The sequence below is a fragment of the Miscanthus floridulus genome, chromosome 5 (genome assembly GCF_019320115.1).
Source record: "Miscanthus floridulus cultivar M001 chromosome 5, ASM1932011v1, whole genome shotgun sequence".
Lineage (NCBI taxonomy): Eukaryota > Viridiplantae > Streptophyta > Magnoliopsida > Poales > Poaceae > Miscanthus > Miscanthus floridulus.
Window position 1 is genome coordinate 9,610,281 of NC_089584.1, and position 16,856 is coordinate 9,627,136.

A 16,856-nucleotide genomic window follows, 5' to 3' on the forward strand; every position below is an offset into this window, starting at 1 on the left:
GGGCTTATCAATCACAACTCTGCGGATGAGAAACGTGATTCAGTGAGCATAGGGAAGCTGCCTGCGACCCTTGAATCCCTCAGCTATAGTATCCTCCATCTCTGAAAGAAGGAGGTCCCAGATGTCAAACACTGTCATCTGCATAATGGCATTGAGAAGCTAGATCTGCAAGCGAGTCAGGCCCTCCCTTGTATCCCAACCTGGGAAGCAATGTCCTCCTGATGATGGCCTCTAGTATCCTCGCTGTAGGAGTCAAGTCACTGGGGTTCCTGCTCGACCCCTCACCAAATGGCTCCTTGAAGCAATGGCGCACTAAGTCTGTAGGGGGCACCAACCCTCCATGAGGACGCCTGGGAGGCTCCTAATGTCCATAGCAAACCTCATGCATCCTTACAGGCTGCTCCTGTAGTCTCAGTATCTCTCTGGCCCTGCTACTCGTCACTCTATAGTCTTTGTCGTTGAAGGCAAAGTGAATGAATCTGTGATGAGGATCGATGTAGAGCGAGGCATAAAACTGACGAACCCAAGAAGGTACATATATCCCTGTCCGTCCAATCAGATCTGATAGTCCTAGCAAATATGACAAGTATTGCCGAATGCCCTCTCCGGCTGCTGCCACAATGGACTCTATCAGACAGACCCTCTGTGATCTGAACACTGCCCCACTGTTTAGATATGCATTGTAGAAATCCTCCTGCAGTGGCGTGTAGAACCCCTCAGCTGCTCTCTCATCCCTCCTCGGAGGAAACCAGACCTCAAACTCAACAAACCGCAGCTACTGAACCTGCCTGGCTATAGCGGCCCTCAAGTCGAGGTGAACCACTGGAGGCAGACCCTGTGGTCTGGGCGGAGGGCGTGAACCCCTACGCTGTGTAGCTGGCCTCGGTGGAACTGCAGCACTGGTATGACTCGAGCGGCGTAGCTGAGGTGCCGGCTCGGTCTCCTGACTCTCCTGAGTCTCCTGGGCTGGCTGAGGCTCTGCTGGTGGAGGCTGCTGCTGTGCTGACGGACCCTCCTCAATGGCAACCCGTCGTCCTACAAGCGTGGCAGTCCCAGCTGGACTACCATGACGACGCTCAACCTCCTCAATCGCAGCTCTGACTGCGGGTGAAACTGGCTGATCTGCAATGACAACTCTGCTGCGGGTGCCACCTCTCTCGGCACGCTCTGCGGCCTCTACAACAGCTGCTGCTCTAGCTATCTCTACGTCGAGGTACTTCCGCTTCTTGGATGTTACCTGCTTGGTTGACTTGCCTTTAGATCCGGCTGGCTGACGAGGCGGGGGCCTCCGATCATCATCACCTGGGCCACCACCAACATTCTTGGTGCGAGCCATCTGAGCTGACAAGATGGTGAACTGCCGTTGATGGAGATCAACTGTCAATACTGCCACTTTCGAGGCTTGGCCTCGATCCTTACTCGCGAGCTTGGCTCCGAGTTGACTGCCAACTGCCAATTGAACCACAACGGAACCGACTCGCTGCACGATAGAATAGATGGATATACAAATAAATACCATATGTCTAATAGATACGAAACCCTAGCAGAGAAAGCAATGTAGATGCAAAATTGAATCGAATGGCTTTCTACCTGACAAACAACGAACCGAGAAGAGATAAGATGTCACGCGGGGGATCCTCGGAACCGGGCTAGGGTTAGGTCAAACGCCCTGAATGCAATTGGAAACCAGTGCATTTAGAATTGATCTAGATCACAATTGGAGATCAAGATTGAAACGTAGAACTCGCCTTACCAACCAATGGGAGGATAGGGCAAGAGCACTTGGCGTGAAGACGGGCAGCCTGGCAACGGTGGAACGATGAGCTTCAGCGCGAGGTGGCCGGTGGTGCTGCAGAGGTGAGGCAGGGCTGGAGCTCGGCGGCGCTTGGCTGCGATAGGCCAGTGGAGGCGCGGGGCAGGGACACGGAGACGCACGGTGCTAGGCTGGCGCAGGGGCCGACCGCTGTGGCGCGAGGGACGGCGCGAGGGACTACGGCGACGCGGCTACTCGGGCTGGGGCTGGCGAGCGAGGCTGCGGCGGCGCGGCTGGCGAGGAGGCCGGTGGCGCGCGACTAGGCTGCGGTGGCGCGTGGCTGGTGGCTGCTCGGGCTAGGGCAAGGAAGAAGAATATGAAGGCTTGAATATATAATCCCCCAAACGCGATAGAAAAGGAAACGGGAAAAGAGACTTGAAGTCGCGCGAGATCCACTGACCGGACGCTCCGGTGGTAGCGACCGGACGCTACCACCTAGCGTCCGGTTGATTCCAGAGAGGTCCAAATCCTCTGGAATCAGGACCGGACGCGTCCGGTGGTCCATGACCGGACATAGGCAGGGTCCGGTCAGTACAAATTGATCTTCCTCCAATCGACTGGACGCTGAACCCTTTCTGACCGGACGCACAGACGCAGCGTCCGGTCACTCCTTCAACAGCAGTTCACCTCCTGTGAACTGACCGGACGCTGGACAGCAGCGTCCGGTGCAGCGTCCGGTGCACCTTTTCCAGTAAATCTTCAAACTTCCTTCGCGCTGCCTGTTCCTAATCAAGTCCCAACTTGAATAAGATCCAAATAAACACCAATTGGGATTGATGTGAGTGACCTCTCTCAAGCCCTCATATTTTTCAAAGTATTTTGCCTTAGGCTATAATTCTTTTTAAGAAAATAAGCAACAAGAGGGCAAACAGAACAAAACGACAAAACAACATTCATGCATATGTAATGCTTGTAAGTAAATCTAGTTGCTTGTCAAGTTTGATCCAAGGTTAAGCTTCTTTACACGCTTTTCGGCGGTTATCTTAACCATGTTAGACAAGCCCTATATGCATTTCCACAAATTAAACATGTTGTATATTACAATGAATGCAAGGGACAACACAAGCTCAATTTTTTGTGAAGTTACTAAAAACAAGTACATTGAGCTCGTTCCGCAATCTACAAAATGTAGCTTCATCTAGCGGTTTAGTGAAGATATCCGCTAATTGATCTTCGGATCTTACACCTTCTAGTGATATATCATTTTTAGCTACATGATCTCTTAGAAAGTGATGGCGGATATCTATATGCTTGGTGCGAGAGTGTTGAACCGGATTATTTGTAAGTTTTACCGCACTTTCATTGTCACACAAAAGAGGTACTTTCTCTAGAACTACTCCATAGTCTAGTAAAGTTTGTTTCATGTATAATATTTGTGCACAACAAGCACCCGCGGCAATGTATTCCGCTTCGGCGGTGGACAAAGCCACACTATTTTGTTTCTTGGAGGACCAAGACACAAGTGATCTACCAAGCAAATGGCACCCTCCGGATGTGCTCTTTCTATCAACTTTGCATCCGGCGTAATCCGAATCGGAATAGCCAATTAATTCAAATAAAGCTCCTTTGGGATACCAAAGGCCAATGCTTGGCGTGTGCTTAAGATACCTAAGGATTCTTTTTATGGCAATTAAATGTGTTTCCTTAGGACTAGCTTGAAACCTAGCACACATACACACACTAAACATGATGTCGGGCCTAGATGCGGTTAAATATAACAAGCTACCAATCATAGAACGGTAGAGAGTTTGATCAACCGAGTTACCTCCCTCATCTAGGTCGAGATGTCCATTGGTAGGCATTGGGGTCTTGATTGGCTTACATTCATCCATCTTGAATCTCTTGAGAAGGTCTTTTGTGTATTTCTCTTGAGAGATAAAGATGCCTTCTTTCATTTGCTTGACTTGAAAACCAAGAAAGAATGTAAGCTCACCAATCATTGACATCTTGAACTCCTTAGACATCAATTCACCAAATTCTTTGCATGAGTCTTCATTTGATGATCCAAAGATAATATCATCAACATATACTTGACAAATGAAGATATGCCCATCAAGCTTCTTGGTGAATAGTGTGGTGTCGACCTTCCCAATGGTGAAGCCCTTCTCAATAAGGAAATCCCGAAGGCGCTCATACCAAGCTCTTGGGGCTTGCTTAAGCCCATATAGTGCCTTGGACAACCTATAAACATGATTAGGATATCTAGGGTCTTCAAACCCGGGAGGTTGATCAACATAGACTAGTTCATTAATAAAGCCATTTAAGAATGCACTTTTCACATCCATTTGATATAGTTTCATTTCATGATGTGATGCATATGTAAGAAGGATACGGATGGCTTCTAATCTTGCAACCGGTGCAAAGGTTTCTCCAAAGTCTAAACCTTCAACTTGAGAGAACCTCTTTGCCACTAGTCTTGCCTTGTTCCTCACAACAACACCTTGATCATCTTGCTTGTTGCGGAACACCCACTTTGTTCCAATCACTCTTGCACCTTTTGGTCGCTCTTCAAGATTCCATACTTCATTGCGAGTGAAATTGTTCAACTCTTCATGCATGGCATTGATCCAATCCGGATCTTTTAGAGCTTCTTCTACCTTGGTAGGCTCATAGCAAGAGACAAAAGAGTGATGAGCAATAAATGAGGTAAGTTTTTGAGATCTAGTCATCACCCCCTTTGTTGGACTCCTTATGATGAGATCTTGTGGATGATCTTGTAGGATAGGTGTATTTCTTCTATTGACCACTTGAGGAGGAGGTTGTGGAGCATCAACATCTTGTGCTTGTACCACCATTTGCTCATGGGAGATGTGAGTATCTTCATTTTCTACTCTCCCAACTTTATCACCATCTTGTGGTACATTTGATGAAGAGGGTTGGTTAATGACTTGTACATCATCTTCATCATCTTTTGGCTTGATTGCTCCCACCAGAATATTCTTCATAGCCTCCCTCAATGGTTCATCACCTACATCATCAAGATTCTCATGTGCTCCTTGGGAGCCGTTAGATTCATCAAATTCCACATCATATGTTTCTTCAACCAAGTCGGTGGCATGATTAAATACTCTATATGCTTTGGATTTCGATGAGTAGCCAACAAGAAAACCTATATCACAACGCCTTTGAAACTTCCCTAGGTGTTGCCGCTTCTTGTAGATGTAGCACTTGCAACCAAACACCCTAAAGAAGGAGACGTCCGGCTTCTTCCCATTGAGCAACTCATATGGTGTCTTGACAAGGAACTTTTGAAGAAATAGGCGGTTGGATGCATAACATGCGGTGTTGATTGCTTCCGCCCATAGAGCTTCGGGGGTGTTGTACTCATCTAGCATTGTCCTTGCAAGAGTGATCAAAGTCCGGTTCTTCCTCTTAACTACACCATTTTGTTGAGGAGTATAGGTTGCAGAGACTTCATGTTTGATTCCAACTTCATCACAATAAGCTTCTATGTTTGTGTTGTCAAACTCTTTGCCATTGTCACTTCTTATCTTCTTGAGCTTCACTTCAAATTCATTTTGTGCTCTCTTGGCAAACTTCTTGAAAGAAGATGCAACTTCGAATTTATCGTGAAGGAAGAACACCCATGTATATCTTGAATAGTCATCCACAATCACAAGACAATAGAGATTTCCTCCCAAACTCTTATATGTTGTTGGTCCGAATAAATCCATGTGTAGGAGTTCTAGCACTCTTGTGGTTGACATGAAAGCTTTGGTTGGATGAGTGTTTGCAACTTGCTTGCCGGCTTGACATGCACTACAAAGCTTGTCCTTCTCAAACTTCACATCCTTCAACCCTCTCACCAAATCATTCTTCATAAGCTTCTTGAGTGAGCTCATCCCAACATGAGCAAGCCTTCTATGCTATAGCCACCCAAGTGTTGTTTTGGTGAATAGGCAAGTCTTCAAGTTTGCATCTTCAGAGGTGAAGTCAACTAGATATAAGTTGTTGTATCTAAATCCATTGAATATCACTTGATTGTCATCTACCTTAGATACAACTACCTCCTTCTCGGTGAACAAGCATTGGAAGCCAAGATCACACAATTGACCAACGGATAGCAAGTTGAAACTCAATGAAGCAACATAGAGCACATTTGAGATGGAATGATCATTTGATATTGCCACTTTGCCCAATCCTTTGACCTTGCCCTTTGAATTATCTCCAAATGTTATTTTCTCTTGTCCATCTACCTCTTCATCTAGTGAGGTGAACATACGAGGATCACCGGTCATATGTTGAGTGCAACCACTATCAATAACCCAATGACTTCCACCAGTCTTGTAGTTCACCTACACACAAGAGATTCAAGCTTTAGGGATCCAAGCTTGTTGAGGGCCCTTCACCTTCTCAACAAGTGACTTAGCCACCCAAATTTTCTTAGGCCTACTCTTGTTGGGGGGACCTAAGAACATGACTTTCATCTTTCCACTCGAATCTTTTCTAAGCATGTAGTGAGCATTGAAAGCAAAGGGTCTAGCATGCTTGGGCAAGGGTTGTGGTGGTGGAGTTTGACACTCATGAGCAAAATGGCCTTCTTGTCCACATTCAAAACATCTCTTTGGCTTTGGCTTTGGCTTTGATTGTTGGTGTTGAGCTTGAGCCTTCTTCTTCTCTACACTTGCCATATATCCAATGCCACTTCTATCCATCTTCAGGACGGTATTCATGAGTAGCTCACTTTGGAGATGCTTGCCTCTAGCAAACTTGCTCAATCCCACCTTGAGATGCTCTTTCTCCATCTTGAGCTTCTTGTTCTCTTCCTTGAGAATATCATTGTTCTTCTCCTCCTTGAGTTTCTTGATTTCTTCTTTTAACTTCTCATTCTCAAGGATCACCTCTTTGTCATGATCAAGAGTTTCTAGCACAATGGTGTTGTGACTTTTCATCTCTTCAAGATCTTTCATGAGCTTCTCATTGTTACTCTTGAGCTTGACATACTCATTATAGTCATTGCATTCAACCACTTGCTTGCCCTTGCTACTAGATCCATGCTCAATGCTTTCATCAATTAAATCATCACATGAGGTAGCTATATCAATCTTAACAACATGGTTAGTAGCATCATGTGGCTCATTTGGTAAGAATTCTTGTGCAATAATAAGGGTATCATAATTGATCTTTAGAGTTGCATATTCATCTTTTAGCTTATTGTGACTAGTGATAAGCTCATTGTGTACCCACTCAAGTTTATCATTTTTATCTTTAAGCTCTTTCTTAGAAGATTTGAGCTCCTTGAGTTTGGATGATATAGAATCATTTGTTTCCTTGAGCTCATCATTAGCCTTTTCTAATGTATCACACTTAGCTAAGAGTGAATCATTTTTAGCATCAAGCTTTTCATTTGTAGCTCTACTCTTTCTAATGATCTTAGTATATTTTCTTAGTATTTTGACAAGATCATCATAAGTAGGTGAGTCATCATCATCGCTATCACTATCATCACTAGCATGTTCATCATCACTACTATCATCACTCTTAGTTACCTTGCGTTCACCTTTGGCCATAAGGCATAGGTGTGTAGAGGATGATGCCGATGGTGGTGGTGAAGATGCAAGATCAATAGCAATGGCGGCCACCTTTTCATCGTCACTATCATCATCGGATGATCCACTTGATGAATCAATGTCCGTGAGCCAATCACCGACAATATAGGCCTTGCCACTCTTCTTCTTCTTGTAGAACTCCCTCTTTTTGCCATCTCTCTTCTTGTATGGCTTGTTCTTCTTCTTTTCATCTTCATCACTTGAATCATCTTTCTTGCCCTTGTTCTTGAACTTGTCTTTCTTGGGCTTTGTGCATTGATGAGCTAGATGACCAAGTTCGCCACAATTGTAGCAATCCATCTCGGAGATTGGCTTTCTTCTTGAGCTAGTGAAGAACTTTTTCTTTTTACCATCAAACTTGATGCCACTCTTGTTTAGCCTTTTTAGCATCTTGGTGGTCTTTTTCACCATGAGGGCAAGGCTTTCTTCATCATCTTCATCACTTGAGCTCTCATACTCAAGTCTTGCTTTGCCCTTGTCTTGGCTAGCTTTGAATGCTAAGTCTTTCTCTTTCTTCTTTGTAGAGGATGAGCCATCTTGTGGTGTGATGTGCATGTACATCTCATGAGCATTGATCTTTCCCAAGATTTGTGTCGGTGTAGCGGCGGAAAGATCACCTTGATGTAACACGGTCACAATGTGCCCATATTTGTCAATGGGGAGGACACTCAAGATTTTTCTCACAACGTCGGATGGTGACATTTGAGTGAGTCCAAGCCCATTGACTTCCTCTACAAGAACATTTAATCGAGAATACATCTCATTAGCACTTTCTTTGGGAAATATCTCAAAAGAATTTAGCTTTTTAATCACAAGATGATAGCGTTCCTCACGCTCACTCTTGGTTCCCTCATGGAGCGCACAAACATCCGACCATAGTGCATGGGCGTCTTTGTAGTTCCTTACACGATTGAACACATCTTTGCAAAGGCCTCTAAAGATGGTGTTGCGAGCCTTTGCATTCCATTTTTCATAATTTACTTCATCGCCTTGAAGTTGTGCGGCATTCCTAGGTGCGGGGAACCCTTGAGAGGCGGCTCTAAGAATTCCAACATCTAGAGCTTCTAAGTAAGCCTCCATGCGGATTTTCTAATATGGAAAATCATCTCCCTCAAAGATAGGAGGAGGACCATCCCCGTGAGACATCTTGCTCTAAGCGATTAAGCTTAAAAACATGAGCACGAGGCTCTGATACCAATTGAAAGGATCAAGATGCCCAAGAGGGGGGGTGAATTGGGCTAATTCTAAATTTTCTTGCAATAATCAAATCCTACGGATAGCCCAATTAACCCCTTGTGCCTAGAAAAGTGTTTATATCAAACTAATGCACAACAACCTCTCAACCTAAGTTCCAAACTTACTCTAGCAAGCAATTCTTATGGAAATGAAAACAAGTATTGAATTGCTCAAAGTAAATGCTCAAAGTAAGTGCTCAAAGTAAATAGAGAGAGAGAGAGGAATGCGGCGATGTTTTGCCGAGGTATCGGAGAGTCGCCACTCCCCACTAGTCCTCGTTGGAGCACCCGCGCAAGGGTGTAGCTCCCCCTTGATCCGCACAAGGATCAAGTGCTCTCTACGGGTTGATTCTTCGACACTCCGTCGCGGCGAATCACCCAAAACTGCTCACAACTTGAGTTGGGTCACCCACAAGCTCCGCCGGGTGAACACCAAACTCCCAATCACCACCAAGCTGTCTAGGTGATGGCGATCACCAAGAGTAACAAGCACGAACTCTCACTTGACCACGCGAAGCCTAATGAGAAGATGGATGCACACTTTGCTACTCTTGATTTGCTAGTGAGGCTACTCTCTTGGATTCTCGAATCACAAACACCTCACTAGGACCTTGCTCTTCTTGGCACTCACAAACGTGTTTCTCAGCTGTTGGAATGAGCAAAAGATACTCCACTCACGAGTGGAGCTTCTATTTATAAGCCAGCCTGAAAAACGAACCGTTATGAGCTTCTACGGGATGACCGGACGCTCCGGTCGTGATGACCGGACGCTCCGGTCAGTTCAACCCGCGAACCAGTTTTCAAGTGATGACCGGACGCTGTCAGGGTCCGATCAGTACCGACCGAACGCGTCCGGTTGCTCTTGGATGCTTACTGTAAACGACCGGACGCTGGATACACAGGGTCCGGTCACACTGACCGGACGCGTCCGGTCACTCTTTTCTAAGTCTGGACCCTTACTGGAGTCGACCGGACGCTGGCCCTCAGCGTCCGGTCACATGACCTCCCAGCGTCCGGTCACACCAGACTTGATCTTCTCGGTCAAATGAACTGACCGGACCCTGCGGCCAGCGTCCGGTCGCACCGGAGCCAGCGTCCGGTCAGTATTTGACCCTCCATTCACTTCCAACTTCCGAACATATGTGAATGAAGTTTGCTCCAAAGGATCTTAGGCATTTATAGAAGCTACCTAGAGCTAGTTTTAACAAGTGTGCACCACACCTAACTCACTAGACTCAACTAGGTCAAGCTACCCGTTCATACCCCCCTTCATAGTACGACCAAAGGAAAAACAAAGTCCTAAACTACTCTAAGTGTCTCTCCAACTTCAATCGACACTTAGAACTAGTTATCCTTAACCTTGTCGTCCATCCTTTGAAAACCGAAACGATTTCCATCGTAGGGGCATGACAACCTCGATTGCCCAATCGATCTCTATTACCATGACCTAATTTAATTGCCTCTGCAAAACACACGTTAGTCATAGTAATCTTGTATTGACATTAATCACTGAAATCCAACTAGGGGCCTAGATGCTTTCAGGGAGAAAGAGGGAGGGAGGGGAAGAGAAGTGACAAGGAGAGAGAGATGAGAGAAGGAGAAATTTTTACCGGTGTACTGGAGATGATGCGGGAGTGATTTGCGTTGGCTGCTGGAGAAACTAAATTTTGGGTGCGGACCCTTTTTCCTGTGCATAACCCAAACCAGAGAATGTGTGTTGTGTTTGGGTTCTCATTGTTGAAGACAGTCTTGCTGAACCAAAATTTTTAGGCGTGTGGCAAACAAACCCTTAAAATTAGGAAATAGTACAAGCAGGTGTTTTGAAATTTAAATATGGAAACATAAACACATCATCGTTTGAACTTGGAAAGATCAAACACGCGTGACGAAAATAGATCAAAACTGGAATCCGAGATTCAACTATCCGCAGTTCAAACTGGCCAAAGCGGCAAAATAAGCCAGTGATCCAGAATTAGAAAGACGGAACATGCCATCTAATCTTACACCTAAAAACAGTCACAGATAATCTACCAGCCTCCCTAAATCAAGGTGCTTCCTTGTACAAAATTTCACAAGGCGTCGGCAAATGCATCATTGCTGGCCTTGATCTCTCTCACGGTCAAGGCAGAATCAGACGTGCCGAGTTCAGGCCTGCTGATCGAAGCATTCTTCTACTGCAAGGGTTCGCTGATTCGGTGGACAGCAGTTGCCCGAACCCCCCCAGCCCCTGTCGAAAAATAAAGATTTCCACGTCAGCCTCCAGCAAAATGAAGTGGTTCCTTCTATAATTACGTCGGCCATTTCAATGAAACAGTTCAACTAAGAAGAAACGAAGTGACGGAACTAACCGGTGGCAACTCTGAGCTCTTGTATCCGATGCGCTTTACTGTTTGTTGCAATCCTTCCTGGGAAAAAGAAAAAAAAAAGAGAAGAGAATCAGACGAAAATGGCCTTTGCATACCAGCAATGCTATTGAGGCAAATAATGACCACCACTTGGAAGTTAGAATGCATTGCTCATGATCCAGGGATCCTTGTTGGCCCACAAGATCATCGGTTCAGGTGAGTCGACCACTCATCAGTCTTGCCGACTACGGTCGAGCACGACAGACGTTGTCCGACTACACACTATGGCTAGAGGTAGAAAAAGAGAGGGAGAGCAGAGCACACACACAGTACAAGCACCAGCGTTGGCCGGAGCCCTGTATAGAAGATGGCAAATCTAAACTCTTTTTACTAAGTTGCAGTGGCAAACTATATATACAACTCTATTCATCTAGTCCTAGTACAGCTGTCGTGCTGCTACAGATGTGATAGCAGGGCTGACTTTGGCGTCTGACCCTGCTGTGGCTACAGTGTGGCAGGTGAGCCATTCGGTGCTTGCCCCCTGTAGCTGCTACAGTGCAACAGCAGGGAGCCCTTTATGACGCCACCTTCACCTGTTGTGCATTCACACAAGAGATGCAGAAGATTATCTAACAATTATTTCCCTAATCCTTCTGCTACCCTTGAACCCCCTACATGTCGATCATCTTTTTCAGCTTCGTGAGTCAAAGACGGCCGAGCGGCTTGGTGAGGACGTCCGCGAGTTGCCGACCAGTTTCGACGAACTCGATGACGATCTGCCCTCCATCGACACAGTCCCTGAGGAAGTGGAACTTCACGTCGATGTGTTTTCTCCGGTCGTGGAGAACCGGATTCTTTGCGAGGGCGATGACGGGCTGGTTATCCACCATCAGTGCTGGTGGGTGAGCTTCCGCACCGGTTAGCTCGCCCAAGCAGCCGGCGCAGCCACACAACTTGGCACGCCACTGTGGCCGCTGCTACGTACTCTGTCTCGCACGTAGACAGCGCCACCACCTTCTGTTTCAGCGACAGCCATGAAATTGGAGCTGACCCAAGGAAGACGAGCACGCCAAAGGTGCTCCGTCGTCCATCGATGTCCCCCGCCATGTCTGCATCGCTGAACACAGTGAGCTGCAGCCTGCTTCCGCCTGTCTTAGAGAAGACGATCCCTTGATCTAAGAATCCTATCACTCAAAAATATCAACAACAAATTTCTTCTCCTTGCTTTCTTTTTGACAATTTGGCATTTGGGTTTGTCATGGAGACGAAACAAGGGGGCTTCGGTATGAAAAAAAGGAGCTAGATATATTGAAATCATGTTTTAGTTCAATTGGGATTAGGTAGTGCAATGCACTGTAAACGAAATATACATGAAATTCTTCTTATTCTTATTCTATCTCAATTTGTTTTACTATGTGCACTTCCATGTACAGTAAAAATTTACCAGCACAATGAGCTTTTTATATTGGCCATAATAGTCGTTTACCAAGAAACAAGAAATAAATAGTGTACCATACTTACTATCAAAGTATATACCTATAAGATTTATACAATAATAATGTAGGAAACATGACGTGAAGACTAAAAAATGCTGGCACCAAAAATGGGCACACTCACCAGCTGTTCCGGTAGCTTGTCAACCCTTTTTTCTATGAATTGGCAGAGATAATCCACCGCCACACATGAATAATTCTGTTGATAAGATATTGTTAGTCATCATGGAAGAAGACAGTAGTTTACTGCACTTAGTTTGTATCATGCATTGAGGAGGAAAGACAATGGAATCCTCTACTTCCACTACTGTATGAGAAATTGAATCTGATCCAAAACACAAAAGCTTGACACTAAAATTGCTGAGTGTTCAACTCGAGAAATTCAATATTATGCCAATACTGCTCCGATAAGGATAAAGTTTACCTGTTTTGCTTCAATTGAATCCATCTTCTCATCCTGCACAACAGATAAATTTATGCTAAGACAACTGGAAAAACTATAAAACCAGTATGAAGCAAATGCAAGTTCAATATAAGCTCACCAGGCCCATAACCATATTTTTTATGTTATCCATGTCTGATCCAATGTTCTTGATTTTCAACTTTGCACCAGTAACCTGAATGAAGAAAAGCGGATATATGAGATTATACACAATACACTAAAGACTCCATCGTCTAGCTCATTCGTATTTGCAGCTGAGTTTGTATAATCAACGAATTATGCAAAAATAACATATTAACATTTCAGTTCACTGTAAGGTTTTGACAGTGTAGTGTAGGTCACTGTAAATAACTCATGGAAACTAGCTTCACAGTTGTACATACGTTTCGAAATCTGTTCTTTCTGTTTGAATGAACATAAAAACATCCGGGGTTCTCTTTCAAGCAAAAGATGCTGAATTTCAAAGTACCTGATCTCTTATTTGCACCGAAATCTCCTTCTGCTGTTCCAATTTATCATCCATGTGCTGAATGCGCTGTGATAAGTGCTTTTTAGCAGCCTGCACAAGTTGTGGCATTTAATACACTTAGATCATTTGAAAATCCCACAAGCTACTTAAGAAAATTGGTATGCATTCAAACAGGGCAGCATTTTGAAATCCGTGTTGGAGACCCATTTGAATCCTATGCTTCAACCATAGGGTTGATGAAAATATCTAATCATACAGCTATTTTTGAATAAACAATGAGATTAAGGCTTGTTTACAAATGAGGACTACAAATCTCCAAAGTTAGTTCAAAAGAATATTACAATTTTTATTTGTTGACATAATACTTCAGTTAAATTGTCATTCAGCATCCACCTAATTTACTAGACATAGTTGTCGGTTCAACACCTAAGTTTATTAGACATAGTTAGGCCTCCATCTGCGGTCCTTGAGTTGCTCTGTTGTTTGTTGTTCATGATTTTTTTCAGTGGCACATGGTCTATTTAAGAATTTAATTTTTAATTTTTTGCTTTGGGTGCTTTGTAATTAAACATTGTTCTTCCTTAATGCAATGAGCCACAACTGTCCTACGCATTCAAGAAAAAAAATAGTAACCTAAATATGAGCATGAAGAGTATCATTATCTATTTCAGAGAGGAATATGTTATCATCCATTTGACAGTAATAGTGAGTACAAGTTGTGGTACTGCTGTCTAGAATATAATACAAATAATGTTCATTCATTCTGGATAATAAAGGAAAATGAGATAATGACTTCGCTAGGAAAGGGATGCTGGTAGTACTTACAGCAAGAGAGCTCTGCACTTGTTCCAGATGCTTAGTCATGCTTGCAACAGCATTAGCCATATTGCGTTTAGTGACATACATCAAGCTAGAGAAGGAAATTCCCTGCAAGGCAACGGAGAGATTACAGTTAATCAAACAAGCCCTTTTCAATGCTTGTAGACAATCAGAACAGGATAAGCTCAAGTAAATAGCAAATGGCCTAACACAATTTTTTAGCGTTTTTATTTGTCTATGACATCTAGCTATAGGTTTTGGGATTGTAGTAGACTTTATATAGTTCAACAAAAAGGGTAGGACTTCAGAATTAGATCACAGTGGCCCGAAAGCAGGCCACTTGACTGTAGTCACACGCATAGATACTGCAACTTGGAAGAAGAAGGCAAAAGCCAATTTCCAGTTTTTATTTTATTTCTAAAAGAAGAGTAATCGGTATTGAGTGTCTGAAAGCATGGGTGTTCAGAACATGCTGATTTACTTAAATACAATGGGATTATATCACTGATGAATGAAAAAAAAAATTAACATCAATTGGGACTTACTTTCCACCACATGTAACAGTAGCCGACTGTCCCTACAGCAGCAGCAGGTACTATCAAAGCTGATCCAGCTGCAAAGAGGTAAAATTATTACTTAAGGAGGGCTTTAATCATGTTGACACAACAGTCCAAATAAAAGATACCGAATTTTACACATAAAGATCTGAAAGAACATTCTATTTGCAGGCTTACTTTAACACATGTTTGTTTGGTACCATATATATTCTAGCAGAAACAGATAGTGATACGCAAAGTAGCGGAATTTCAACACTTAGTTGTCATATAGCAGTAGCGGAGAAGAACAAATAAAAGAGATTTTCAGTTTGTCTCCATGCAATATGACGGTTTAGGGTTTAGTAAAGGATAATATGCATGCATGACGAGCCAATGCATGTTAATTAAGACAGGATTGGATGGTATGTAATGGTAAGACAGGAACCAGACAGCTAGCAGAACAAACAGATTCAAGAGCAGTACGTAGTTGAGAGGTGACAGACCTCCGTTTCTTGTATCCACTTGAATAATAGGTCTTGTCGCGATGTGATGAACCTCATTGGTCAATTTAGCAAGTGCTTTAGCCACCTGAATAAAACAGATTGGGAGCCACAAAAACAGCGTGCTACATTAATTATGCTAGCACAAGGTACACGCATGCGTCTTCATATACAAGCAGAAGCAGGGCGTTGCGCGATGCACGATGCACGCATGACGTACTATGTTAGTGTCGTCGTTGACGGCGGCCGATTCCAATCCTGCCCCCTTCTCGCGAAGAGACTCCTGCGAAGACAGCATCATCAGGAAATCAAACGCGGATCAGAATTCAGAGCTGAAAGCACAATGCAAACACGCCGCAGGGTGTAGATCGTAGATCGATCGGAGCGGTGCGCCGCGCAACGCACCTGAAGATCGCGGAGGAGCTCGCCGAGTTTGCCGCTGCGAGCAGCGATGGGGCCGCCGACAGCACCTGCACGATCGATCCGATGGTAGATGAGAAAAAAGAGGAGAATTGGAGAAAAAAAAAAACAAAGGCACGCGCGTGTGGGCCGTGCGCAACGGCCGAGTGCGGGTTCTAAGCACCGGAAGAGCTAGCTAGCTCGATCTAGTAAATCATGGGGTAGCAGCAGATCGATCGACGGGCAAGTGCGCAACGGAGTATGGGCGGCCATTGTACTGCGTGCCTGCGGAGGCGGCGTGTGCTATATCTGGCTGCGTGCCCACCGCGGCGGCGGACAGGAGCTTAGGCGGCGTGGCGGGGGAGGAGCGAACTATAATAAACCCTGGCTTAGGCGAGCGGTCACGGTTATAACTGTGTCCAACCATAAATCCAATAGGGACACGAAGCCTCCTTATCTCTACCTCTCTAAGCTCGCGCCCAGATCACCCGGCGTGTGAAAAACCGGGTGTGATGATTTTTCCCGGCCACGTGCGATGCTCGGTAGCCCACTCGCTTCCCCGGCGCACGCATGATTTCCTCCCCACTCGCTTCCCCCGGTGTGCGCTATCTCCTTCTCCAATCACGCGATCTCCTCTTCCAATCCAATCACGTAAGGAAGCAGCCTCCAATCACGTACAAAGATCCGCGGCATCCTTTCCCATCGCGACGCCATCGGCAGAAGGCAAACCTGAAACGCGACGCGCCGCCGTTCTCCGCCCTCGCCGTCGTCGCGCACCGCGTCCGCCCTCGCCCGCGCCGCCGCCGCAACGCCGTGCCGAGAAGGAGAAGGCCCGATGACGGAGCTCTGTTGTCCTTGCCCCGCCCCACGTAGATCATCAGGTATTCATGTCCATCAGGCCGATCCACGTTGTGGTCGCGTCTTCTGGTCAGCATAGGCGTCGCGCACTCTAATCCGCATCCGCAGGAGCGCGAGGCGTCACCGTAGGCCGTAGCGGCTGCTACAGATGTTGTTCCATGAGTAATCTTCTGGATCTCCATCGTATGTGTTTCATCATCGTTCCAGCCAATGATGAAGGAAGTCGTTCCTAATCTCGCCTGATCAAAGGACGGCACGACGCGAAGGCGAACAGAGACAGCCCGATCATGTTGCGTCCATGCGGAAGGACGTCGCTTCATCGAGGCTTGACGCCCAGGCAGGTAAGCCTCTGTTTACATGCCCACCACCTGTTTGTTTTATGTCATTGGTTGCTGCTG

At 45.3% G+C, this 16,856-nt stretch overlaps 1 protein-coding gene across 1 annotated transcript; it reads right to left on the reverse strand.

The window, feature by feature from the left end:
* Positions 1-10,406: 10,406 nt before the first annotated feature.
* Positions 10,407-16,640, reverse strand: LOC136454217 (uncharacterized). Its single transcript, XM_066454721.1, has 13 exons — positions 16,330-16,640; positions 15,886-16,013; positions 15,607-15,776; positions 15,422-15,484; positions 15,205-15,289; positions 14,711-14,778; positions 14,172-14,273; positions 13,347-13,436; positions 12,978-13,052; positions 12,860-12,892; positions 12,560-12,634; positions 10,946-11,002; positions 10,407-10,824 (listed from the first exon to the last, which is right to left on the reverse strand). The coding sequence occupies exons 1-13, from the start codon at positions 16,638-16,640 to the stop codon at positions 10,717-10,719; spliced, it is 1,365 nt and encodes a 454-aa protein (XP_066310818.1). The 3' UTR covers positions 10,407-10,716.
* Between the last annotated feature and the right edge of the window lie 216 nt (positions 16,641-16,856).